The sequence below is a fragment of the Phacochoerus africanus genome, chromosome 5, assembly GCF_016906955.1.
Source record: "Phacochoerus africanus isolate WHEZ1 chromosome 5, ROS_Pafr_v1, whole genome shotgun sequence".
Lineage (NCBI taxonomy): Eukaryota > Metazoa > Chordata > Mammalia > Artiodactyla > Suidae > Phacochoerus > Phacochoerus africanus.
Window position 1 is genome coordinate 49977341 of NC_062548.1, and position 27918 is coordinate 50005258.

The following is a 27918-nucleotide window of genomic DNA, read 5'->3' on the forward strand; positions in this document are numbered from 1 at the left end:
TCAAGGACCCCGCGGGGCTGTCCGCAGCCCCGCCGGACTCATCCAATCCTGCTACCGGTACCAACAACCATCTCACTCCGGCCTGTGCTGCGGCACGGCCCCCAGGCCTCCGGAGTTCCCTTGAGGTCCGAGGCCCACCGTTGGACGAGGAGCAATCGCGTCAGGCGCTGGGACAGGCTGCCCGGAGGAGAAGTTGGTGGGCCTCCACCATGGCGGCGGCGGTGCGCGCAGCGGGGTTCTTTCCCGGGCTGTTTGGCGCGTCGGCAGGTGAGATCCGGGACGCTGGGAACAGGCATTCTGGGCCGAGCGGGAGCTGGGGGCCCGCCCGGGGCCTGCAGACGCCCGGCGGGAAGAAACCAGAAGCCGCAACCCCCGACCCCTCACGCCAGATTCCGTCCTGCCTGGATCTGCGGTGTGACCTTGCACGCGCTCTCGCGCTCTCTGGGTCTCAGGGCCCGGGTCTGTAAAGTGACGGTGGCCTGGGATCAGTCCAAGGACCCTTAGTTCACCAGACTGCTCGTGCCTGCTCGGCTAAGAGGGGCAGGGAAGTGGCATGCAAGCATCGCCTTCTGCGCGGGCATGATCCAAAGGTTCATTTGATGTTCAAGGCAGATAGCAGCTAGCTAAGCTCTAAAGAGGGAGACCATCCTCCAGCTTGAGTCAGATAGGATTGGTATCAGTAGTTTTGCTCTTACTGTTTTCCCCACCTTTTTATGGTTGTTTGCAGCCCGAAGAAGGGCAATCTGCTATCCTCTAGCCTGATGTTTACTTTTAGAAACCACTTGATTGACTTGACCCTCTCTATTCGCTTTGTATTGTTGTAAACCCACAATCCAGCGTTCGTAGTCTCGAAATCCAAATATCTCTAAAAGTCGAAAAATACTTTTTTGAAATTTATTTTGTTGGGAAACTTGACACTGAAATCATTTGTCGGAAACCGATCTGAGCTTTCTTTACTTTTCTTCGTCTCTGACCACCTCCTCCTTTTCCAAAGCCCCGTTCAAATAGCACCTAGTATTTGTAGCTTTCTTTCCTGAGCTCTTATGTGTGCCAGGGACTGTCTTAAACTCTGCTTTTTTCCTTACTTCATCTTCACATTGTCTTTATGAGATAGATGCCTTTATTATTCCCGTTTTATACATGAGGGAATTAAGGCACGCAGAAATTGAGAAACTTGTCCAAGGGTAGGCTGGGAGGATGCCAGGTTTTTGTACCCACATCACCTGGCTTCAGAGCTTGTTTCTTTTTCGTTTTTTCTTTTTCTAGTGTATAAACTTTTATTTTGGTAGCAGCTTTACTGGGATGTAATTTACATAGCATGCAGTTCACCTTCTTAAAATATACAGTTCAATGGATTTTAATATATTCAGAGCTATGCAACCGTCACCACAATCAATTTTAGAACATTTCCATCACCCCTAAAAGAAACCCTGTAGCTCTTACCCCCCACCCTCAGATCCCCATTGCCCTTAGCCCTTGGCAACCACTAATCTACTTTCTATCTCTATGGTTTGCATGTTCAGGATAGTCCATATAAATGGAATCATATAATATGTGGTCTTTTTTGACTTCTTTCACTTAACATAATGTTTTCCAGATTCATCCGCATTGTAGCATGTATTAGTGCTTAATTCCTTTTTATGGCTGAATATTTTGTTGTGTATATACACCACATTTTGTTCATCTGTTCATCAGTTGAGCATTTGTTTGTTTCCTTTTTTGCCACACAGGCAGTAGGTGGGAATTCCTGAGCCAGGGATTGAACCTATGCTGCACAGAGGCGACCAGAGCCACAGTGGTGAGAAAGCAGGAGATTCAACCCACTAGGCCATCAGAGAACTCCCAAGTTGAGCATTTGAGTTCTCTCCATCTTTTTGCTATTGTGCCATAATGCTGCTGTAAATATTAGTGTGCAATGTTTTTGTGTGTACATACATTTTCATTTCTCTTATGTATATGCCTGGTAGTAGAATTGCTAGATCAAATGGTAATTCTATGTTTCACTTTTTGAGGAACTGCTAGACTGTTCTCTAAAGTAGCTGCATTCCCACCAGCATGAGGCTCCTCTTCAACACTAGTTATTTTCTGTCTTTAGCAACAGTCATCCTAGTGGGTGTGAAGTGGTATCAATTTGTGGTTTTGATTTTCATTTCCTTGCTAATGAATGTCTTTTTTTGGTGCATATTGGCCATTTCTATATGTTCTTTGGAGAAATATCCATTCCAGTCTTTACCTGTTTTAAATTGGGTTGTCTGTCTTTTTAGGGCCTCACCTGTAGCATATGGAGGTTCCTAGGCTAGGGGTTGAATCGGAGTTGTAGCCGCAGCTCCACAGCAACAGCCAGATTTGAGCTGCATCTGTGACCTACACCACAGCTCATAGCAACGCCAGATCCTTAACCCACTAGGTGAAGCCAGGGATTCAACCTGTGTCTTCATGGATACTGGTCAGATTAGGGAACTCCTGGGTTGTCTTTTTATTAGTTGAATTATAAGTGTTCTTATATATAGTCTAGATAGAGGTCCCTTGTTAGAGAAATGATTTGCAAAAATTTTCTCCAAATCTGTGTGTTTTTTCATTTTTTTTTGTGTGTTGTTGAAGCACAAATTTTTAAATTCAAATGAAATCTGATTAATCTGTTTTTTCTTTTTGTTGCTTATGTTTTTAGTGCCATACCTATGAAACCATTCTCAAATCCAACGTCATGATTATTTATCCTTATTTTTTATTCTTAAGGTTTTATCATTTTTGCTCTTACCTTTAGATCTATTTTGAGTTTATTTTTATATATAGTATAAGTAGGGTTCCAACTCCATTCTTTCGTATGGAGATGCTCACTTGTCTCAGCACCATTTGTTGAAAGGATTATTCTTTCCCCATTGATTTTTCTCAGCACCCTTTTCAGAAATCAGTTGCCAGTGAATTCTGTCGGAGCCTGTTCTGCAGCACTGTTCTGTGAAGTGACACGGTCCGGTTACAGCTGGTGCTGCCAGGCTCCAGACGAGAGAGGCAAATGGAGTGCTGTGGGAATTAGGGTGCCTTCACCAGGAGGTGGTGTTTCAGGCAAATGGGGAGAACCTGTCAGAGACACGCAGAAGGATTCAAAAGTTCAAGACTGACTGTGAGTCTGCTGTGGCCAGAGTGGGGTAAGGGAGAGTGGCAGAGATAAGGCTGATGTGGAAGGTTCAGGCCAAGTCCGCAGCCCTGAAGGCCATGCTGAGGAGTTTTGGCTTTTGTCCTGCAGACCACTGGGGTCCAAAGAATTACATATCTGGGCTGTGAGGTGACCAGACCTGTAGTTTTAGAAAGGCCTGTGTGACCGCAGATGTGAATCGGAGAGAGACTGGAGACAGTGAGACTGTGGTCAGCATGTGACTGAGGAATGGTGCCTGAACCAGGAGGGGCCATGAGACTGGAGGAGAGGATGCAGCTGATAGGTGGGTAGATATTTGAGGAATTTATTGGGCTTGGCAGCTGCTCAGACATGAGAAGATAGGATGTTATCTACTTGGGCAGGTGGTCATGGAGAAATTCTCTTGGTACTTTTTTCTATAGATAGTACTATTCTTTAGGTATTAAAACTGTTCCTTTTCATGTGGAAATGTATCTTAATTTTTTTTTTTTTTTGATTTACAGGTAATTTATGGTCCAGGCAGCTTTACTTAAACACCTTTCCAGCGGCTTCCATTTTGACATCGAAGACTTTTCCCAGCAATAGTGAGTTTAATTTCTCTACCTTTTCTTATAAGATCTAGTGTCAGAGTACGTAGTTTTCAAAAATGTAAATGAACGAAGTTACTTCCTCGTAATAGAAATGCACAAGCTCTAAAGAGTATTTTTCAAGTTTTTAATGATTACAGTTGTTATAGTTCAAGGCTTTAATAAATAGTGGCTACAATTTATTAAGTAATTACTGTGTGTCTGGTTAGTAGTATGTTATCTTGGTTAATTCTCACACTGGTTTTTATGAGGGAGTTGTTAGTCCCATTTTACAGATGATGAAGTGAGTCTCAGAGGCTAAGTGACTTGCTCAAGGTTACACAGCTAGTAATGGCAGGACTAGGTCCTGAGCTGTCTTGGATAATGTGATGCTTCCATGAAACACAGGCTTTGTAGAAGGTCTTTGGCTTCTACCTGATAGTGCAGAGCCCTCTCTTCAGTTACTTTCCAGGAAGGAAGGAAGGCAGCACTTGCTGAGCCTGTGCTGTGCTTGTGTTCAATCAAATCCTCCCTTTCCAACATGGTTTCTGGTTTTGGGCAGAATCAAATCTCATTGTGACCTTGAGTCTCTGGACCTCTCCTTGCTGGGCTTTACTTTTAGTCCTACTCCGTTCATCTGGTTAACTCTCTTGTCGCGATGCCTTTGACATAAGTGGTCCAGCAGCGGGATTAGGAGGGCCTGGCTCTTCCTGCCTTTGCTTATTTGTTGTTTGGGTGATTCAGTCGTAAACTACCTGCTCTGCCTTGTACTGTGAGCCAGGCAGTGCCCCCAGCCTGGGCTGATGTGGGGCCTAGAAAAGGCTTCCTGAGGAAGGCCAGAGAGGAGCACTCTTGGCTGAGGGGAGAGCCCTGAAGAAGGCCCTGGAGGGGCGGGGGGGAGAGTGCTGACTGGTGGAGTGACAGCACTGTTCTCAGCTCTTCTCCTTTCTGCCTTTACAACCAAGGACAAGTGACACCTCTTGGACCCTCAGTTTCCTCATTTATGAAACAGAGATACTTTGTTTTATACTTTGAAGATTATTGTCTTAAAATATTGTACTTCCAAAGAATACTAAAAGGCTTCTATCTTAAGACTCGTTCCCTTTCCTATGCCTTCTCATCTTCCAGTGACACTTTATTTTTTAGTTTTCTTCTGGTTATATTTCTAAACCGATAGCATATATTGTTTATTTCTCAGCTAACATTGTTACACCAGTTGAAGATTTTACTCTTATACCATCATCCCTGCTTTTTCTGAACATAGTCATAAGCACAATTTTGATGGAATCTATAGGCAGTGTTTTGATTATTAAGGTTATGTATATGCTCTTTACAGCGGAGCTAGGTAGTAGTTGACCCTTGACCAACATGGGTTTGAACTGCACAGGTCCACTTATACCTGTATTTTTTTCAATAAATGTGTACTGCTATACTACATGATCCAAGATTGGTTGAATCCAAGGATAATAGAGAATGGTCAGCTGGAGAAGGCCGACTATATTAGACATGGATTTTCAACTGCTGGTGGGATTTTCAGCTGCTCACCCCCACATTGTTTAAGGGTCAACTGTATTCTCATTACATATCTGCTCGTGTTAATGAAATTGCCTTGTTTTTTCTTCATCGTAGAGTTAATAATTGCCTTGTCTTTTTAAAAATTGCTTTATTTTCATTGCACTATTTTTCTAAAGCTTGTAGCAACAGCACATTAAAAAAGATTATTTCTAAACTCTGAAGTTGATTTCTTTCTGCTTTTGACAGTTGGACCTTTTTAGGCTAACATTATTAGCTATGAGTAGTATTTTGATCTTTTGAAAAGGATTAAAGAATTCTAAATCTGATGGTAGTGATTGTTAGGCTCTTAAAGTATATGAAGGATTGCAGTACTAAACTGTAAGAATAAATTCATGTGCATTAGATATTTTGTTGAAGACTGAGGAGGATACAAGAAAAGCTAAAATACAGACCTACCATGTGGCACACAAGAAAAGCTAAAATGTGTCTAACATAATGGGATTTGGAATGATTATTGAAGACCTGAATTTATTTAAAATGAAAAGCCAGTATTTTCTATTTATTTTTAATTGAATAATTCACTAAATGAACTAATAGACTTCACTATGTCATCTGAGTCAGCCTCCACAAGTTTTGTTTTTTTTTTCAAAGAAAGACTGTCCTCAAAATATGCTTCCTAAAAGTTCAGAATTTTAGTGGCTTATTTTAATTAGTAATAGTTAATTACTTGGTGTTGACAATGTTTCTTCATAGGCATAGTGCATCTAACATAGTTTTATTCCATCTACCTGCAGGCCCTTTGTCACCTCCAGGAACCAGAGACAACCATCATTTTACCAGCTTGGCTTGTGCACTTCAAACACAATGCAGTATTTCTTCTCCCAGTAACTGGATGGGCCAACAGTACAGATCCTATAGTTTCTTCACTAAATGTATGTAGACTGGCCACAAACTTCCCATTTCATAAAATAGGAAAATAGTAGGTGCTTTTGTATCTTAATTTTTCTTTTTCTTTTTTCTCCTAAGTGAATAAATACTTTAGAGATTTGTATATGATGTACAGACATATATGTATATGACGTACAGACATACCTCATTTTATTGCACTTTGTGGATACCATCCATATATAGATCCATATATAGGTTTATATGTAGAATATAAAGAAATATTTTTTTCCCTTTTTACGGCCATACCTACAACGTATGGAAGTTCCTGGATTAGCGGTTGCATTGGAGCTGCAGCTGCCAGCCTACACCACAGCAACAGCAACACTAGATCCAAGCTGCATCTGTGATCTACACCTCAGCTTTGGTAATGCTAGATCCTTAACCCACTGAGTGAGGCCAGGGATCAAACCCGCATCCTCACAGAGATGTCAGGTCCTTAACCACTGGGCCACAACAGGAACTCTTGGATACTATATTTTTTATTTTACAGATTTAAGGTTTGTGACACTTTTGTGTCCAGCAAATCTACACCATTTTTTTCCAACAGCATTTGCTCGCTTTGTGTCTGTGTCACATTTTGGTAATCTCACAATATTTAAAATTTTTCCATTATTATTGTATTTGTTGGGATGATCTGTGATCAGTGATCTTTGATGTTACTGTTATGACTGACTGAAGGTCAGCATGTTTTAGCAATAAAGTGTTTTTAAATTAAGGCATGTACATTGTTTTTTAAGCATAATGCTCTTGCACACTTAAGACTACCATATAGTGTAAACATAGGTTTTATATACACTGGGAAACCAAAAAATTAATGTGATTCACTTTATGTTGATACTCACTTTGTTGCAGTCATCTGGAACCAGACTCCCAATGTATCTGAGGTATGCCTGTACTATTGAAATAAAAATGTTCCTTCATGTACCTCCTAGAATTACCTCACATGCTACCAATTGTATTTGTACTATACTTTTGGGAGTGCTGCTTTACTTAAAATACCTTCATTTCAGGCCCAATAGGTCTAAAGAATATTGAATTGTGGCCCAAATCTCTGCAATTTACATTCACACCACGAGTATACTCAAAGTCTGTTCTCAGTTGCACTTTAGTTGAGGACATGGGGCTAACCTGAAAAGTACATTTTAAGTAGATGTTGTTTTGCTAATGCTACTCCTAATAGTATTTGAAAGAGTCCAATCTGAACTGAAATTAGCTTGTAATAAATGGAGGTTGAATCCACAATTTAGTGTTAGGCACATTAAAAGAAATTAGGATTATAAAGCCAATTCATTTTAGACTATTTGGTAAATACAGAATCAAAAAGAAAAAAACCACCTGTAATCCTACTACCCTAAAATCCTCGGTTTGCCACTTTTTTCAGGCAGCAGTGGGCTGTGTGTTTTCCCGTGTCTGCATACGGGCTTCTCCTGTGCATTGTTGTAACTGTAGCATGTGTCATGGTGTGAGTACAGATCGCTTTAATTTGAAAGTCTTGTAGTGCTCGCTTATTACAGAAAAGAGGACCAGATGATGGGGGATTGCAAGTAATACAGGCTTGCTTGTATCTGTGGCTTTTGGTGCAAAAAGAGAGGTGGGTAGAGTTGAAGCTGTTAGCCTCTTCCTTGGTGCCCCTGGTCCCACTGTTTTCTAGGAGCTGACTTTGTATACTTTAGGGCATATATCAGACTTATAGGCTTTTTTAAAAAATAGTCTTTTCCCTGCCCTAGAAGGCCTTTTCTCTCTCTTTGTGTTCTAGCGGTGCCCCTTGCCCTCTGAGACCCTGGTCCCTGCGCTGTTGTCCTCCACCTGCCTCTGAGTCTCCACTAGCCTTTCTTTTCACTCAGTGATAGGACTCTGTACCCTTATGAATTTATTGCTCCCAAGCCAGGCGGGAATGAACTCAGTTGAAAGCATCATGGGACTAGTGTTTGTTGTTTCAGTAGGAAGTGGTTTTTGATTTTCTAAATCTCCCCCAAGAAATTGAAAACAAAAAACAAAACCAATTTTTCAAACCTCATTATGATTTCATAAGAATATTTAACATTGTACTTGTAAATCTGTCCCTCTGCCATAGAGGGTGTACCGTTTAAATCCCTTTGATGCAAATTAGTAAGCAATGCTACTTTGCATGATTAAGAGAGAAATAGCTTAGTATATCAAGTTGGATGCAATAGTGGATTGTGGGTATGTGTGTGGACATGAACTTTATTTTGTATAACCACAAGAGTTAACAGATATATATATTAACCTATGCACTTCCAGAAAATGAAAGAAAAAGTTAAAATAATAGTAAATCTATTCTAAATAGCATTTTAAGTTAATTAGAATCTTAGACCAGTATGTCTTGATATTAAAGTAGTAAAATCTATGTCAAAACAACTTAATTCAACTTGTAGCCATTTAATATTATGTTTCTGAATAATAATCAGGAATTTGAGATAAGGCTCACAGTGTAATGTGTTAAGTTAAATAAAAACAAGATAAGCAATTGTATATACATATAATTTCAATTTTGTTTAAATAAAACAATATATACATATATATTTATGTGTACATACATAAATAAAAATAAATACATCTGATCTAACAGTGGTGATGGGATTTTTTAGAAAGCATTCTTCAGGAGCTCCTGCTTTGGCGCAACAGGATTGGTGCTGTCCTGAAACATGGGTTTGATCCTGGGCCTGGCACAGTGGGTTTAGGATCCAGCATTGCTGCAGCTGCGGCTTAGGTTGAGACTGTGGCTTGGATCTGATCCCACGTCTGGGAGCTCCATATGCCTTGGGGTGACCAAAAAAAAAAAAAAAGTATATATATATATATATATATATTCTTCATATGTCTTCATTTTCTAGATTAAAAAAATAGCAATTTCTCTTATAATCTGGACAAAGACTAAAACCATTTTTAATAGCATAATGGCATTCAAAAGTTGACATATGAGTTTCTGTATTTTTCAAATGTAGTTAATTTTATTGTACTCATACATAAAAAAATGAACTAAACTCTTTAGTCTTTTATGTCTTTTTCTTAATATCAAGTTCCTTTTAAAATCTAATCCCTTTTAGTCTTAATGAGAGATTTGCTTATTCTGATTCTAAGAAAAGCTATGATCGATGGACCTTTATGCCTCTATTGAAAGTGCTTTCACTGTGACTTTCAAGTTTTCACTGGCATTTATAGACACCATCATTTAAAAAATGATGCATAAAGCAATTAGGAGAGAAAATCAGTCTTTAGTGTGGTTCTTGTAAATGAATCATTGTAAATCTAAAGTTTGAGCTGTTAACGCTTTGTTCTGATATGAAAAGCAATGTGTGATGTAGAAGCTTGCTTACTTCTCTGAGCTTCAGTTTTGAAGACCAACTGTAATAATATGTGTGTATTTTGAAATGTATAGGTAAAAAGCACTAAAAATATTACAAATCCAAAACATTTTTCCATTTTCATGTTACCTACCCAAAGGATCAAGATGTAAGGCCTTTTGGGAAGGAAGCAGGTAGGACTTTTAAACCCTAAGACTCATAAGAGAAGGAGAATGAAGATACTCATTTGACTTCTAATATGTTTAGTGTTTCAGGCATGTAAATATAGCTTAGATTTTTGACTACTACAACAATGTGGCTCTGATTCTTTATTAAATAAATTGGTAATGGTCCATGGTCCTAAAATCAATTTGTGGTATTATGAAAGGTGGAAGTCCTTGTGAAGACAATTTAAATCAAATAAATGATGTAGCTACACCAGTCATATTTAGAAGTGATCAAAAGTAAATCTGGGAGTTCTCTGTGGGTTAAGGATCTAGTGTTGTCACTGCAGCAACTTGGGTTGCTACTATGGTGTGGGTTTTGTCCCTAGCCTAGGAATTTTTGCATGCTGCAGGCGCAGCTGCAAAAAAAAGTAAAGAATCTGAATATTCCACAAGTACAAAGGGGAAAATACTGATTGAAATATATGATAGAAGAAGAATCTGGGGATCCAGTAAATTCATGAATGGAAGTAAATTAGCAGTATCAAGGTCTATACATAAAATAAAAGACAACCATGATTTAAGAATATACCACATGCACATGTAAGTATTAACTCTCAGACCCTTAACCTACTCATTCTTTCCCAGGTATTGGTTAGCCTTTAATTAGAGTTGAAGATGAATTTGAGCATCTCATTTTGAAGGATATACAGAGATGTTTAGGTATTTACAGAATAGAGCAAACAATCTAAATTATTAAGATTTATGGGTTCAAATTGCAATGTTGGTTCTTTGGGCTGAGACCTATTTTCACCCAGGCTAGTTATTGATTATCTCAATAGTTATAATGGAGGCAAGAGGTCAGGGAAGAGACCTGTAACATAGTTGATAAAATGTCTGGGAAATGAGTCTACTGGAAAGCAAATGGGATCTGAATATTGGCTGTCCTTTGTGCGGGAGGCCATATTCTGTGAAAGGAGCAGACACGCCTCCTCTCAGGCTTTTCAGGTGTAACCACGTGACATGGACAAAGACTGTTTTAATTTTGCTTTCATTCTGTAATGATACAAGTGAACCTGACTTCTGGCTGTTTTTATTCAACAGAAATAAATCAATAGACCATAGATCATTGCTTGAATAAAAATTTAAAACCTATTTCTCTACAGTGACAGCAGATGAGCTATGGAAAGGTGCTTTAGCAGAGAGTGGTGCTGGAGCAAGAAAAGGAAGAGGCAAAAGAACTAAGAAAAAGAGAAGAAAGGATTTGAACAGGGGTCAGATCATTGGTGAAGGTAAATTTATTTATAAAAACAGCCTAATGTACTTTCTAAGATTTTTTCCCCCCTAGTTTTATAGATATTTTACAAACTTGAAGCATTAAAACATTTCTAATGAAGGGGACTAGGATCTGGGGTTTTAGAGTCCAACCAAATGGCTTATTGCCCTAAGATTGAGGGGAAAGAAAATCCCGTAGTAAAGGATTCATTCACTTGGTTATTCATTCAACAAACCTTAAGTGCCCTTGTGTGGCATCTGCTGCAAAAGTCCCTGCCCTCAAAGAACTTAAAATTCAGTGGTAGGAGATGGAATAACTGGAGAACTGGCCAACTTTCTCGGCAGAGGGCTAGTGAGCAAATATTTTGTCAGCTTTGTTAGCCACAAGGTCTCTGTTACAACTGTTCAGCTCTGCTGTTGTAACACAGGAACAGTCATAGATGATACATAACCGAATGGGCATAGCTGTGTTCCAGTAAGACAAAAAAACAAAAATAAGTGATGGCTGGATTTGGACTGTGGGCCTTACTTTGCCAACTCCTAGAACATGTGATTGTTTATATTTGTGTTTTTTAAAGAATGTAAATAGTGTAGTATACTTGGATTTGTACTCTGGTTGCTGACAAATTATCTTTGGTAGTAATAGCCTTTCAGGCATAAACACCTTTCACTATACTCGTAGCTCTTGCGTATCTGCTTGGGTGTTTTTCTTTATGACTTTTCTTGTATTTTATTTTATTATATATCACTTCTAAAAACTTAATAACAATCATGCATGTATACTTTCTCAGTAAAAATATTCAGAGACTGTAGAGAAACCTAAATCCCCCCGATGCCCGTCTGTTTTCCCCAATCCCAGTTGCCTTCCCTAAGGAAACCACTGATCTCATTTCGATGTGTTACCTTCTGACATTCTGGTGCTTTTGTATACATAAACACCCTGAAAGGAATATATATTTTCTTCTTAGAAATAATTAGATTATACCATATGTACATATTGTCTTATAATTTGCTTTTTTTTTACTCAATAGTAGATCTTGGAAGTAGTTCCATTTCAGAACCCATAGAGTGCTTCGTTCTTTCAGTTAGTGCAGAATATTTCGTAGGGTGGATGTACCATAGTTCATTTAACCGTTCCAATAGTGCTGGACATTTGGATTGTTTCCATTTTTTTCTTTACAAATAACCCTTCCATGGGCATCCTTGTCCAAGCACACATATGCCTCACGTCTGTATGGGAGTGTTTTTCTATGAAGTGAAATTACTAGCTGTTAGGGTAGGTACATTTAAAATTTTAGTAGATAGTGCCAAATGAGCTGTAAAGTGATTATGTTAGTTTAAACTCCCACTAGTAGTATCATTATCCATATACCCATTGCTTGGTATTTTAACACTCAAGAATTAAGTGCTTTGTACAAAGTCTTATTTGTGTATATTTTTAAATCTTTAGGACGGCATGGCTTCCTCTGGCCTGGTCTGAATATCCCTCTTATGAGAAATGGTGCTGTACAGACCATTGCCCAGAGGAGCAAGGAAGACCAGGAAAAGGTGGAGGCCGATATGGTCCAGCAGAGAGAAGAGTGGGACCGGAGGAGGAAGATGAAGGTTAAACGGGAGCGAGGATGGAGTGGAAACACATGGGGAGGCGTCAGTCTTGGTCCCCCGGATCCTGGTCCCAATGGAGGTAGCAGATCCTGGTTTTGCTTACCATTGTGACAGAGAGGGTCTTCCTGTTTCTGGAATTCTTAAATATCATTTCATTCACTCATCTCTTTAGATTGTCTTCCCCCTGCCCCCCCAAAAGTATTTGAGCATCATTTAAATAACTTCCTATTATTACCCAGCTGTATTTTATGGAATAGTAGAGGGCTATAGACCAAGAAGTCTTCTACAAACAGAATGCAGAGCACTGGGTTCTGGTATCTTTATTGTGTGGCTTCTCAGAGCCTTTGAATGTGGTGGTGTGGATTCTGGATCTATAGAAGTCACATATAGGATGCAGTTTCCCAAACACTCCTGGTCATGAGGTAGGGAACAGCATGCCTTGGAAGTGCTATTTTCCTTTTCTTTTTTTTTTTTTTTAAGGGCCACACCTGCAGCATATGGAGGTTCCCAGGCTAGGGGTCAAATTGGAGCTGCAGTTTCTGGCCTACTCCACAGCAACACCAGATCTGAGCCAGGTGTGCAACCTACACCACAGCTCATGGCAACACTAGGTCCTTAACCCACTGAGCTAGGCCAGGGATTAAACCTGCAACCTCATGGTTCCTAGTTGGATTCGTTTCCACTGTGCTATGCCGTGACGGGAACTCCGGGGAGTGTTGTTTTGATAACAAGTGAAACCAGATAGTTGTTAGTTAGGCTCATAAAATACACATGAAATAAAAATTGATAATATCAGAGTTCCCGTCGTGGCTCAGTGGTTAATGAATCCGACTAGGAACCATGAAGTTGTGGGTTCGATCCCTGGCCTCACTCAGTGGGTTAAGGATCCAGCGTTGCCATGAGCTGTGGTGTAGGTCGCAGACACGGCTTGGATCCTGTGTTGCTGTGGCTCTGGTGTAGGCTGGTGGCTATAGCTCCAATTGGACCCCTGGCCTGGGAACCTCCATGTGGTGCGGGTGCAGCCCTAGAAGAGACCAAAAAAAAAAAAGTTGATAATATTTATCAGACTAAGTTATAAAACAAAATCACCCCCTCCCCACTTCCTACGTAAAGTAAAAATCATCTGAAAAATCATAGAAGATGAAGTAGACAAGAGCTGGGCCGCTTTCTCAAGTTTGGCTTAAAGAGGAGAGGAGAGGAGGGGCTGAGATGGAGAGACGAAGGCCACCATGCTTAGGGCTGAGCAGAACGCTTCAGTTGAAAGAATGAAGAAACGCATAAACTTAAGTCACTAATGAGAGCCCAGATTTAGAGTATAGATAAATGTACTTGTTAATAGAAAAAAGGACAGAGTCGATGAGCCTGTATTGTTAGTGTGGAAGTGGGGGTGGGGCAGGGACTGTGTTGAGTGCTGGGTCTCTTGAGGTTTCAGTGAGTCTGTGAGGCGGACATGAGGGCATTGATGAGCATGGCCACCAGAATAGGTTGATAATTTTGTTGGCAAGGTAGGGTATGGGACTGGCCTCAAAATTATCAAGTGGAGTAGGAGTTAGACTTTAGGTGAAAGAAGATTGACTGTGAGTTGATATTCATTGCAGTTAGAGTTTAGGTGAAAGAAGATTGACTGTGAGTTGATATTCATTGCAGCTGGCTGATGGTACATAAGCATTCATTTTACTGTTCCATTTTTGTCTATAATTATAAAATTTCTATAGCAAAAAGTTAAAAAAATAAAAGAACACAGAGAGCGTTTGAAATGGTTGCTGTGGTGAGTAGAGAAAGACCTAACCAAGGGATGCAGAAAGCCACCAGGCAGCAGGGAGGACTCAGCTGAGTTGGAGACCATGAATTTTTAGGGGCCCGAAGAATTTTTATTGTGTACCTTGCTTTGACATCTCCAGTAGCACCCAGCTGGTCAGGTGTGGCCAGACAGCTGTGCCAATTCTCTCCTGGATGGTGTGATGGAGACAGGGAGAGGTGAGGGAGTTGAGGACATTTGCAAGACCTGGTGGAAATGTTGGACTGTGGTATCTCGACCTAGTGGGAGAGGCTGGAAGAGCAGAGGGGTGACGGTAAGGGGAACAGGGGTCAAGAGTCTAGAGATGCTGGGAGGTCCAAGAACCATCATCTTTGAGTCACTGAGTGAGAGCTGGAGGGGTAAGAGGATGCAGTCAGGGAGATGGGGGCCGGGTTTATGAATTTAGAGGTGGAACAGTTTCTGGTGATGATGAAGGAACAGGGTATGGCCTGGGGAGTGACACCAAAATATCTGAGATTCTTTCTTAAGAGCTGGTGATTGAGGTCTTAAGAGCTGGTGATTGAGTTCCCGCTGTGGCACAGTGGGTTAAGGATCTGACTGCAGGGGCTTAGGCTGCTGTGGAGGTGTGCGTTCAATGCCCAGCCCAGCTCAGTGGGTTAAGGGAACAGGCATTGCCATAGCTTTGGTGCAGGTCTCAGCTGTGGCCAGGATTCAGTCCTTGGCCTGGAAACTTAGATATCTCATGGATATACCCCCCAAAAAAGTTGGTGATAGTGCCTGTCTTAAAAAATGCTTTCAGGGAGTTCCCATCGTGGCGCAGTGGTTAACGAATCCGACTAGGAACCATGAGGTTGCGGGTTCGGTCCCTGCCCTTGCTCAGTGGGTTAACGATCCGGCGTTGCCGTGAGCTGTGGTGTAGGTTGCAGACGCAGCTTGGATCCCACGTTGCTGTGGCTCTGGCGTAGGCCGGTGGCTACAGCTCCGACTGGACCCCTAGCCTGGGAACCTCCATATGCCGTGGGAGCGGCCCAAGAAATAGCAACAACAACAACAACAACAACAACAACAAAAAAGACAAAAGGCAAAAAAAAATGCTTTCATACACTAATTATACATATAGACACATTTATCAGTATACCTGTTTCTTTTCTCCCCACAGAAACATATGATGATTTTGATACCAGGATACTTGAGGTAGGCATGCTGAATTAAATACCCAGTTAAGCCTTTGGAGAGGCTGGGGTGGGTGGAGTAGGGATAGGGCAAGAGGAACAGGGAGGAAAAGCCTTTGATGCAGGACTTTTTCTGTTTTGTTTTTTTTTCTGAAAGAAATAAACTAATTTCTGTTACTTGATATTGGCTGCCCTTTTGGGAGGCTACCAACTGAGGTCTCATGACAAGGCAACTTCAGTGATATTGTTGATAATAGAATTTGGAGATTACATTTAAACCTCCTCTTTCCCAAAGCAAAACAGTCACAGTAGCAGTTTCTTCCTGAATCATCTGTATCTGACAGTTCAGGGAGCAGCAATTGAGAGGAGCATGGGGAGGGGTACAAAGCGTGGAGTTACTGTGAATGTCCAGCTCTTGATGGGGAAATGGTCTGCTGTGCTGCTTGTAGGCCCCTGAAACTGAAGCCTGTATCAGGTAAGTTTTAATCACTCTTTCCAGGGCAGTTCCTTAAATAGCCAGCTTCCCTTCAAGCTAGTGCTGCATACTTTGTCAGTGTTAGATGCCATATGGAATAATCGTCTATAGACTGTATGATTGAGTGTACATATTGTTTCTTCAATATCAGCTGTATTAGAGAGTTTAAAATGTAAGTATTTGATATCTTAGGGTCCCAGCTTATACCATTTGGGGGTTGATTCCTTTGAAGAATTGGGTTACTTCCTTTCTGTAAGATTATCCATAAGAGTGGGCTGGAGCTCCCTTTTCCTTTAACTTCATTTTATGGGGAAAGGGCTGCCATGTAAGCAGTTTTTAGTTAACAGTTTCATTGTTCTTGGTAAATTTATAAATATGCAAAAAATAGAGATTATCCTGTAGTTCATAATACGCAGATATTTCCAAGTTTTCTATTATCTGTTGAGCCTAACCCTTTGATCTAGTCCTTTACTAATTATTTCTGTACACTGCATTTTATCATTTCTAAGATGCATGTTTTTTCATATTTTAGCATCCCCAATATTGTGATTTGTCTTAGAATCAGTTATAGACTATGTTAAAGTTTGATCAGCATCTTTTTTTTTTTCTTATGGTGCATTCATTAAAATAGTGCATTGTGCTTTACAGCTTGAAGTCTCTTTAAAAGTTATCTCAGGAGTTTCTGTCGTGGCTCAGTGGTTAACGAATCCAACTAGGAACCATGAAGTTACGGGTTCGATCCTTGGCCTTGTTCAGTGGGTTAATGATCCAACGTTGCCGTGAGCTGTGATGTAGGTTGCAGACACAGCTTGGATCCCGAATTGCTGTGACTCTGGTGTAGGCCGGCGGCTACAGTTCCAATTAGACCCCTAGGCTGGGAACCTCCATATGCCGAGGATGCGGCCCTAGAAAAGGCAAAAAGACAAAAAATTAAAAAAAAAAAGTTATCTCAAACCGTGAAATAAGAGAAAATCTTTTTTTCATTTTAGTCCTGAAAAAGCAGTGCAGATGGAGCTTTCCTTTGGAGAAAGTTTGCTTTTCATGCTCGCGGAATTGAGGGATGAGCTGCCTGTATACCACGTGTACCTCTGTGTGTGGAAAGAGATCACTCCAGTTTCCTCCTTCAGAATTTTTGTTAAGGTCTAAAATTTATGAAACATTTTGTCTTTTAGGTGAGAAATGTTTTCAATATGACAGCAAAAGAGGGAAGAAAGAGATCAGTCCGTGTCCTGGTCGCTGTGGGGAATGGCAAAGGAGCTGCAGGTGAATGGGGTGTGGTAATACATGAGGTGCTGGTGTGGAGGTGGAGGACAGGTGTGGCCTGGACTCAGCTGTAGAGTCACTGGGTTCAGATTTTTTCTACTAATGAAATCTTTTAGTGGCTTGGAGCTTATAGACCTTGTGGTAGGCCCATGTAATCCCTTAGAGAGAAAAGAAAAAATAAATCTTCCTATATCTGCCTTTCCTGTGAGGACAATGAACATTTTAAAAGGCTTAAGACAATATGTGTATAACAGTGAAAAATTGGGGGGGGGCACTAAATGTTCAACAGTAGAGGCACAGTTATAAAAGAAGTATAGCCATACATTGTAAATTCTGTAGCCATTAAAGAATTATGGAAAATTACTTATAAAATAATAGTAGATAAAAAAAAACAAAAAAACCCAGGAGTTCCTGCTGTGGCACAGCGGGTTAAGGATTCTGTATTGCTCCATCTGTGGTGTAGGTTGCAGCAGCAGCTCAGATTTGATCTCTGGCCTGGGAAGGAGGTGGCGAAAAAACAAACAACCCACTTCATAAAAGACTGTATAATGTAATCCCAATTATTTATTTATTCATTTAGTCTTTTTTAGGGCCTCACCACCGCATGTGGAAGTCCCCAGGCTAGGGGTCGAATTGAAGCTGTAACTACCGTCCTACACCATGGCAACACGGGATCCAAGCCACAGCTGCAACCTACAGCACAGCTTATGGCAGTGCCAGATCCTTTAACCCACTGTGTGGGGCCAGAGATCGAACCCACATCCTCATGTATACTAGTCAGGTTTGTTACTGCTAAGCCATGATGGGAACGCCCCAATTTTTTAAAAAGTATGTTTATATGCAAAGAAAAAACTGGAAGGATTGAAAAGATACACACTGAAAAGATTAAAAATGTTTAATCAGTATGTTTGCCAATCATTTAAATTTTCTTCCTGGTACTTTTCTGTAAAGTTTCCATAGTGAACATCTGTTTTTGAAATGTATACATGGGTGTGTGAAGGAAAGAAAACTGGCAAACTGTCTGTTTAAATCCTTACTGAGACTTTCAAAACAAGTAATACCTAAGCCACTCTTTTTTTTTCTTTTTTTTTTGCCATTTTCTTGGGCCACTCCCATGGCATATGGAGGTTCCCAGGCTAGGGGTCCAATCAGAGCTGTAGTTACCGGCCTACACCAGAGCCACAGCAACACGGGATCTGAGCTGCGTCTGTGACCTACACCACAGCTCACGGCAACACCGGATCCTTAACCCACTGAGCAAGGCCAGGGATCGAACCTGCAACCTTGTGGTTCCTAGTCGGATTCGTTAACTACTGCGCCACAACGGGAACTCCTACCTAAGCCACTCTTAACTCTTACTTTTGTATCTTTCCAGAGATTCTTTGTTCAGATATCACTGTACAGCTCTTAAAAAGAATTTATACAGAGGGATCACATTATTTATATCCATGATTTTATACCTGGTTTTTCTTGCTTAGTATTATACCCAGTGATTGATGTATTAGTGTAAATGGATTCCCCTTCATTTTTTGTCTTGACTGTATAGTGTTCCACTGTATGGATAAACATAATTTTTTTTGTTTGTTTTTTTAGGGCTGCACCTGTGGCATATGGAGGTTCCCAAACACAACTCTTGTAACCTTTTCCTATTGCTGTATATTTATGTTGTTTCCACTTTTTTACTGTTTATGAAAATAGTGGGCTACTTGTACATGTCATTTGTTGTACTTTTGAAAGTATATCAATAGGGGAAATTTCTCACAGTAAAATTGCTGCCTCAGGGTTAACATAAGGCTGTATCAGTCTGCGTTTACCTGCGCCGTCACACCCTTGTCAGCACTAGAGAGAGTCAGACTTTGCTGATTATAAATAAGTGACAGTGGGAAGCATATCTCTTAGTTTTGATCTACACTTCTTTAATTATGAGAGTTTGGACAGCATTTTATGTGTTTAATGGCCCTTATTTCCTTTTTGAGATCTGTTAGTTCTCCCGTTTTCTCTTGGGTGATTATTTGCCTTGTTGATTGGTATAAGCTCTTTGTACATCAAGGACATTAGCCCTTTGTCTATCATATGTTTTGACTTTGAGTTTTCAAATTTTCCCCACACAAAAGTTTTAAATCCACAGAAGCTTTAAATCTTTAAATAGCAAGTTTGTCAGTCTTTTTAATTTCTGTTTTTGTGTCTTGTTAGAAAGGCTTCATTAGAAGATTATGAATGCTTTCACTCATATATTCATTTCTCTAGTACTTAGATGGTTTAATTCATGTTTGGAATTGTAATCTGAAGCCCCTTCTGCCACGTCATTCTCAGATGTCTTGCATATCTAATGGAATAGTACTGTCTTATGTTACTTTTCAGTATGTAATTCAAGAACAAAATACATTTTTCCAAATAATTGTGATAGAAAACAATGCAGACATTTCCACTAACTTATGATAAACCTCATTTCACAGGGTTAAGTATTTATAAATGCAAAAATCATTGATTTTATTTCCTGGCTAATTGAAATCTAAATTGCATTTGAAAGTTCCAGTGAAATCCTGGTTTGACTCTATAGAAGTGTGTATTCCCCCCAACTTTTTTGGTTATTTTAAATCTGTTTCAGAAATCTTCAAAACTGTTCACCTTACTAATTTAGCATGATTTTTTTTAAAGTATTCTTATTGAGTATATTTAGTTTTATCTAGAAATTTGTACAAGTTAGTGTTAGGCATCTAACCTTTGCTTTCACAGGTACGTTTCCAAAATGTCCCGAAACAGAGAAGCAGATCTTTCTAGCCTCATGCGTTCTTACTCGTTTTGTACAGCAGGTTTTCTGTGGGCAGAAGAAAGATGAACTCCTGGGAAATGTTGTAGGAGCTGAAATATAAAATGTAGTAAAGGACATTATGTGCCAAATTTATGCTCCTTTTCATATTTTTTCTTTTTCTTTTAAAGGTTTTGCCATTGGGAAAGCCACTGAACGGGCAGATGCTTTCAGAAAAGTATGTACATTTTTCCTTTGTTAATGGTAAAAGATCAGTAAGCTATGTGCTAGACACTATGGCAACCACAAAAAAATAAAATCAAAATAAGAACTGTCCCCTGAGGCTTACTGTCAAAGGGTATTTATCTCATAAAAAGCAGTTTCAGAAGTACTTGTATTCTTTTGTCTCATTTCTATAGTATTTGTGACTGCTTACCAAAATTATGAAACAGTAGGGAGAATTTCAAAACTGACAGAATGTTAAAAGGTATTAGAGATTATTATTTTGTTTGGGTTTTTTGTTTTTTTTTTTAAATCAAATCCTTAGCTTTTCAAAGTATATAGTGAAATTTTGTATAAACTTGAAATTTTTTGTAATAAAATATTTTTTAAAAGGTATTTTTTGAGGAGTTCCCATCATGGCTCAGTGGTTAACAGATCCGACTAGGAACCATGAGGTTGTGGGTTTGGTCCCTGGCCTTGCTCAGTGGGTTAAGGATCCGGTGTTGCCATGAGCTGTGGTATAGGTCGCAGATGCGGCTCGGATCCCGCGTTGCTGTGGCCATGGCGTAGGCCGGCGGCTGCAGCTCTGATTTGACCCCTAGCTTGGGAATCTGCAGATGCCGCGGGAGCGGCTCAAGAAAAGGCAAAAAAAAAAAAAGGTATTTTTTGAAATCCTTGAGAAAATGTAAATTCAAACAGTAGATTTAAGAAAAATATTTTCCTGAGTTCCCATCATGGCTCAGCGGAAACAAATCTGACTAGCACCCATGAGGACACAGCTTCAATTCCTGGCCTCGCTCAGTGGGTTAAGGATCTGGCGTTGCCATGAGCTGTGGTGTAGGTCGTAGATGTGGCTCGGATCTGGTGTTGCTGTGGCTGTGGTGTAGACCAGTGGCTGCAGTTCCGATTCGACCCCTAGTCTGGGAACCGCCATATGCTGTGGGTTGGGCCCTTAAAAAAAAAGAAAGAAAAAGAAAAATATTTTCCCTTTTTCTTTTAGGCAAAGAACAGAGCAGTTCACTATCTGCATTACATAGAGCGATATGAAGACCATACAAGTGAGTTTTTTTTGTTTGTTTGTTTTTTTGTTTTTTTTTTTTGTCTTTTTGCTATTTCTTGGGCTGCTCCCGCGGCATATGGAGGTTCCCAGGCTAGGGGTTGAATCGGAGCTGTAGCCACCAGCCTATGCCAGAGCCACAGCAACGTGGGATCCGAGCCGCGTCTGCAACCTACACCACAGCTCACGGCAACGCCGGATTGTTAACCCACTGAGCAAGGGCAGGGACTGAACCCGCAACCTCATGGTTCCTAGTCGGATTCGTTAACCACTGCACCACTACGGGAACTCCACAAATGAGTGTTAATCCTTTAGAATTTGTGGAATTTATACTTGTTTCATTATGTGTGACAGTATGTTTCTATAGGTATGTTTGTGTTTCTCTGCTTGTTACTACATTTTTACATAAAAATGTATAAAATGTAGAAACAAACTTTCTCTCCTGAGAAGGTTATTAATGGGTGAAATCCCTTTTGGCCAGTGTGTGATGGCTATTTAGGGGAGTGTTAGCTGCTTTGTGGTATTTGTCAGGGGTATTTGTCAGCTACACCTCTAATCCTTATGTTTATGTTTTTACCCTCCAGTATACCATGATATTTCTTTAAAATTTAAAAGGACGCATATCAAGATGAAGAAACAACCCAGAGGTAACTAAAAAAATAATTTGTCGAAGATAAAACAGAGCAGACAATTTCCTCCTGTCCTCTATTTTTGCTCACCTTTATCTGAACTCATTTTGAAAATACCATAATGGAAAGGCCTCTGTTAGTTTTAAGAAGATTGAGACTCTTGGGGAAGTAAAAAGTAGTTAACCTACCCAGGCTCCCCTGATTACAAGCACATTCCAGGGGGAACTGTAGGTGGGAAAAGCAGTAGGAAACAGTAAAAACGTGAGTAGTTGGGTTTGTGGTGGGAATTCTCCTAGAGAATTTACTGATGGTATCAGAAGGTTCTTCTAGCTTATTCAGTTCTACTCATTTACTGTCATCATCCAATATTGATTGAACATCTTTTGTAAACCAGGTGCTACACTAAGTTCTGAGGGTCTGGAGATGGACCTTCTGTCTGTCTTATGGAAGAGTAGGGAGGCAGGCAGGCAGAGTTCAGGGTCATGGGACTGTGCAGTCATGCCTAGGGGTCTCTAGGTGTAGAATTTTGAACATGCTGATTTGTGTTTCCCCTGTGGTTCTGCAGTAAAAATGATCTCATATAACTCTAGCTACATCTTTAATAGTCTGGATCAGAAGGTAATACACTGTACAGTATTTAAATTTTTCACATCAACGCTCACACAACTTTGCTAGCAATATGGCATGGAAATAAATGAAGGAAAAAAAGTCAAATACAGTACTGATTGTATTAGTGCACCAGAACTCGCCTTCTGCTTTAAAGTCATAATTAATCATTCACATGCCAAATAAAAACCATGCATTTCATCATTAGAAAAAGTATTGAGGAGTTCTCTTGTGGCTCAGCAGGTTATGAATCTGACTAGCATCCATGAGGACGCAGGTTCGATCCCTGACCTTGCTTAGTGGATTAAGGATCCGATGTTTCTGTGAGCTGTGGTGTAGGTGGCCGACATGGCTCAGATCTGGCATTGCTGTAGCTGTGGTGTAGGCCAGCAGATGCAGCTCTGATTTGACCCATAACCTGGGAACCTCCATACGCTGCTGGTGCAGCCCTAAAAAGACAACAACACTTAGACTAAGGTTTAGATCTGTGCTGTTCCATGTGGTAGCCACAGCTTGTGTGGCTATTGAACACTTGAAATGTGGCTTCTGAGAGCCACGGTAAGTGTCAAATACATTACACCAGATTTCAAAGACTTAGTATGAAAAAAAGAAGAAGAAATATCTCAAAAATATTACTGTATTGATCATGTGCTAAAATGATAATGTTTTGGATATATTGGATTAATAAAATATGTTACTAAAATTAGTTATAGCTCTTTTTTTTGGCTTTTTGCCATTTCTTAGGCTGCTCCTGCGGCATATGGAAGTTCCCAGCCTAGGCGTTGAATCAGAGCTATAGCCACCGGCCTACCCAACAACCACAGCAACGCAGGATCCGAGCCGCATCTGCAACCTACACCCACAGCTCACGGCAATGCCAGATCTTTAACCCACTGAGCAAGGGCAGGGATGGCACCCTCAACCTCATGGTTCCTAGTTGGATTCGTTAACCACCGCGCCACGACGGGAACTCCTAGCTTTAGCTCTTTTTTAAAAAAACTTTATTTCTGTATCAGAATCTATAAATCACATACATGGCTTGCATTTTTGGTTTGTGCCATATTTTTTTGGACATATTACCTTAGACACATTTTTATCAGAGTGATTTTTAAAAGACTACTCCAGTTTTAATTGCAGGTGCTGCCTTTTTTAAATTTTTCTTGTCTTCTAATCAAAGCTGTATTTTTCAGGTTTCTTTGTAGTAGACTCATTACTTGTGCATTGGGGTTAAATATTCTGGTTTTGAAATTAAAAGGACAGTATGATACATTACAGACAGCATTTCCTAAACTGTTTTCCTGTGTATCACTATTTCTACGGGGAGGTAGTAATAGGTGTTACTCAAAAAGGGGTATCAAGTGGGAAAATTGGATTAAGGAAAGTCAAAAAGATGACTGTATATTTTGTGAATGCTGCAACCTTTAATGCATTACCGTGCAATGTACATCTCCCAGAGGGAGATAGAGAATGCAGCATTCACAAATTTATTTAACCATGGCACACATCTACCTTGGCTGTAGGACAGTATTTTATACCTCACTGCATTTCCTATACAATACATACAGACATCCACTAATTTAACTTTTATTATAACAAGTGTTTTTTGACACAGTCTCTGCCTGGAAGTCTTCATAGTTGATGTTCAGTCAAATAACTGTCATAGGGCTTTGACCATATGGATATTTGTGTGTGCACAAAACAGTAGCTACCATTCATGGAGCCTCTCATGCGGCCCAGGTGCTATGCAGGGTACACACCTTCCCCCGGGTGCTCACCCCCAGATCTGCTAAGTAGGTGTCATAGGGAGGAGGGGCTCTCACCCAGGGACATCGAGTGAGCTGCGGCAGGTAGAGTCTTACCTCTCAGGCCCTTTTGAAGATTTGCCTTATACCATCTTGCATGTGCACCCCTCTCCAGGTGTGTGTACACCTGTGCACTTCCTGTGTGTGCATTCATTTGTTCAAACACAGACACGGAGAAAAACAGATTGCCCTGCTATTACCTGTCTTCAGCTCCTCTCAAAGTCCCAGTTCTTAAATGATTGGGCATAGCTGTAGAGTCCATAATGAATTGCCTCTTTTAAATAGGAGAGACAGTTCTAGATGACAATATTTTATCCAAATACGTACTTGCGTCCAAACATGGTTTTTACAGTCATATATTGAAAATATCTTGAAAAACCAGGAACCAGTAAATGTTTAGCTTCTAGAGTAGATGTTCTGCCTTAGTGCAGGAAGACATGTGCTGAGTTTCATGGTTGGCTAATCAGAATGTTAGAATCTAAACTTGGGGTGTTTTTCTCCTACCTGCATCTCCCAGATGAGGTCTAGGCTCTAGGGATGTAGCAGTAAACAAACACTATCCTGGCTTTCAGGGAGCCCACATTCTGCTGAGGAGAAACATAGGATAAACAAGTTTGGCTATGTGCCTGAAAGCAGCAGTCAGGCTGCTGGTTTGCAGGAGGTGGGAGGGTGAAGAAGGAGGCCACCTTCAGTAGTGTGGTCAGAAGAGGTCTTTTCGAGGAGGACATGAGACAGACCAGGAAAGTAAGAAGGGGTCATGCAGGGCGAGCAGGCGGAAGGAAACACCGCGTGCAAAGCCCTGCAGGGGGAAAGCCTGCGTGAGGAGGCAGTGTCTCTGGGTGACGTCAGCCAGATGTCAGTCATGGAGGGCTTTGCAGGCTGAGAGATTCTTTGTTACCCCTGAACATCACAGCTTTGAACTGTACACATTCACTTTTACTTGGATTTTTCAAAAGTTAAGTGCTGCAGTGCTGCATGGTGCATCAGTTGAATCCATGGATGCAGAACCTTGGATGTGGTGAAACTGAGGGTGTAGAGACTTGATTATATAAATTATACTCAAGGAGTTCCCGTTGTGGCACAGCGGAAATGAATCCGACTAGGAACCATGAGGTTGCAGGTTTGATCCCTGGCCTCGCTCAGTGGGTGAAGGATCCGGTATTGCCATGAGCTGTGGTGTAGGTCACAGACACGGCTCGGATCTGGCATTGCTGTAGCTGTGGTGTAGGCCAGCAGCTACAGCTCTGATTTGACCCCTAGCCTGGGCACCTCCATATGCCACGGGTGCAGCCCTAAAAAAAAAAAAGGCAAAAGACACACAAAAAAAGTATACTCAGATTTTCCACTGTGTGGCAGGTTGGTGCCCCTAACCTCTGTATTGTTCAAGGGTCAACTGTACTTATTTTAATTTGGGGGACAGTGGGAAGTGAAGGGCCTTACATGCAGAGTGATGTGTTTGCTTTGTGTTTTTAAAGCTCTTCCTAGGGAAAAGGGATTACAAATAGACAAGAGTAGGGTGAGTGACTGGAGGGGAAAACCTCCAAGAATCTTAATAGCCCTGTTTTTTTTGCCCATGTGTTCAAGGAACTTTTTTTTTTTTTGTCTTTTTGCTGTTTTTCTTGGGCCACTCCCGTAGCATATGGAGGTTCCCAGGCTAGGGGTTGAATCGGAGCTGCAGCCACCAGCCTACGCCAGAGCCACAGCAACGCTGGATCTGAGCCGCGTCTGCAACCTACACCACAGCTCTCTGCAACGCCGGATCGTTAACCCACTGAGCAAGGGCAGGGACCGAACCCGCAACCTCATGGTTCCTAGTCGGATTCGTTAACCACTGCGCCACGACGGGAACTCCGGAACTTCTATGTAGTATTTTCTTAATCCTTATAACATCTTTATCATTTAAATAAATGTCATCATGGAAGTTTAATACCTCGTGAAGGGGCATCAGTTGGGAAGCAGGGAAGCAGAACCAGGGTCTCCTAAACCCAGAGGCAGAAGCCACGCGAAGCCAGCAGGTGATGCCACCTGCATTGCCCTTAAATAGGTGGGTGTTTGACTTGTTTCTCCCCTTTCTAGGCTACGGTCTCCACTGCCACCGGGCCATCATGACCATCTGCCGGCTCATTGGCATCAAAGACATGTACGCCAAAGTGTCTGGCTCTGTCAACATGCTCAACCTCACCCGGGGCCTCTTCCTTGGGCTCTCCCGCCAGGTAACCCTTCCTTGGACTCTGAAATAGAAGGGCTTATTGGTGTTTCTGTTGTCCTGGGCTGTCCTGGAATTGCTCTTGGGCCACCTGAGGACCAGGCATTCTTTGTAGCCTGTGGCTGCCTCAGATCAGTTAATCCAACTGAAGAGTTAGTTCATGAGAATTAACCTTTAAAAAAAGTACTCCATAGCTGTTTTGAAGTTTCAAAATTAAGTATTTTTAAAAGCCAGTAATTATAATCTGTTTTATTATGGAAAGAATACGTGCTTGTTCTAAAGCTCCAACAGCATAAAAATGTAAAGTAAGAAGAAGCTGTTTCCTAATTCATCCTTGCAGTTGGAATTAGGGTGAAGCCCCTCATGCACCTCCGCTCAAGAGGAGTCTTCAGTTGAAGCAGTCGGTTTTCATGTCACCTGCATAGGTAGTTCAGAGGGACACCTGAGGTAGTAGGAACTATGAACATTAACGTGCCTGTTTATTTTTCTGAATAGATGGGAGCTCTGGGCTTCTGCCCAGCTCACACCCTTAGCCTGGGCCAGGCTCACAGTCCCTCCAGCAGCAGCAGGGAAGGGCTGTGACTGCATGTACCCCCTCCCCCTGGGCTGCCCTCCTATCAGCTCAGCAGGGATGGCCTGTCCCTTGAAAGGATGGGTGGACCTTAGCAGAGCTGGGTAAGCAGAAGATGGCCAGGTTCAGGAAACGTTCACTGACCTCCATTTGTTGAGTGCTTTGACAGGCTTCCTGACAGAGTGCAATGGCAGTTTCTGAATAAAGTGATCCATGGAATAATTGTAGCTATCTCTGTTTAAAATAGGAAAATTCATTGAAAGAAAAAGCTTTGCATAAGAGATCTTTTTGAACAGTTGTGTGTGTGTGTGTGTGAGTGCACACGAATGTGCTTGTATGTGGATCTTAGTACCATCTAAAACATCCTTCAAAAGCACATTTAAATTTAATTGTTTGATTTAACTAAAATATTTGTTTTAGATAGGTCATATTTATGATCAGGTAGATCTGTTAAGTTGTAGACATACCTCATAGACCTAACCTGGTGTGTCAATTTGCTTGTGTCCAGGAAACCCATCAACAACTGGCTGATAAGAAGAGTCTCCATGTTGTGGAATTCCGGGAGGAATGTGGCCCTCTGCCCATCGTGGTTGCCTCCCCCCAGGGGGCCTTGAGAAAGGATCCAGAGCCAGAAGATGAGGTTCCAGACATCACACTGGACTGGGAAGATGTGAAGGCCGCTCAGGGAATGAAGCGCTCTGTGTGGTCAGGTTTAAAGAGAGCCGCCACCTAGGCTTCCCTCTGGCCTGGCTCAGCCCAGCACCTGGGAGAGACTCAGCCCTTCACACCCAGGATTCTCAATTTTTTTTTTTTAAGCTGGAAAGGCCAATTAAACTTCTTTATTTACAAATAATAAATAATTATAGATTCAATTGATTTAATTGATTGAGCATGTC

The 27918-nt window shown here is 41.1% G+C and overlaps 1 protein-coding gene across 4 annotated transcripts; it reads left to right on the plus strand.

Annotated features, from left to right (window-relative positions):
• The first annotated feature begins 27 nt into the window (after window positions 1-27).
• Window positions 28-27869, plus strand: MRPS5 (mitochondrial ribosomal protein S5). Of its 4 annotated transcripts, XM_047781228.1 has the most exons (14): window positions 253-267; window positions 2894-3121; window positions 3245-3437; window positions 3637-3717; window positions 6009-6146; window positions 10798-10923; window positions 12357-12590; window positions 15430-15464; window positions 17090-17180; window positions 20121-20167; window positions 21152-21209; window positions 21793-21855; window positions 26322-26458; window positions 27531-27869. In XM_047781228.1, exons 3-14 carry the CDS (start codon window positions 3383-3385, stop codon window positions 27753-27755), a joined length of 1290 nt encoding a protein of 429 aa, XP_047637184.1. In that variant the 5' UTR covers window positions 253-267; window positions 2894-3121; window positions 3245-3382; the 3' UTR covers window positions 27756-27869. The 4 variants fall into 4 exon arrangements, with proteins under 4 accessions (XP_047637183.1, XP_047637184.1, XP_047637185.1 ...); XM_047781227.1 differs by lacking the exons at window positions 2894-3121; window positions 3245-3437 and having other exon boundaries at window positions 28-267; XM_047781229.1 differs by lacking the exons at window positions 253-267; window positions 2894-3121; window positions 3245-3437 and adding an exon at window positions 1780-1798.
• Window positions 27870-27918: the final 49 nt, after the last annotated feature.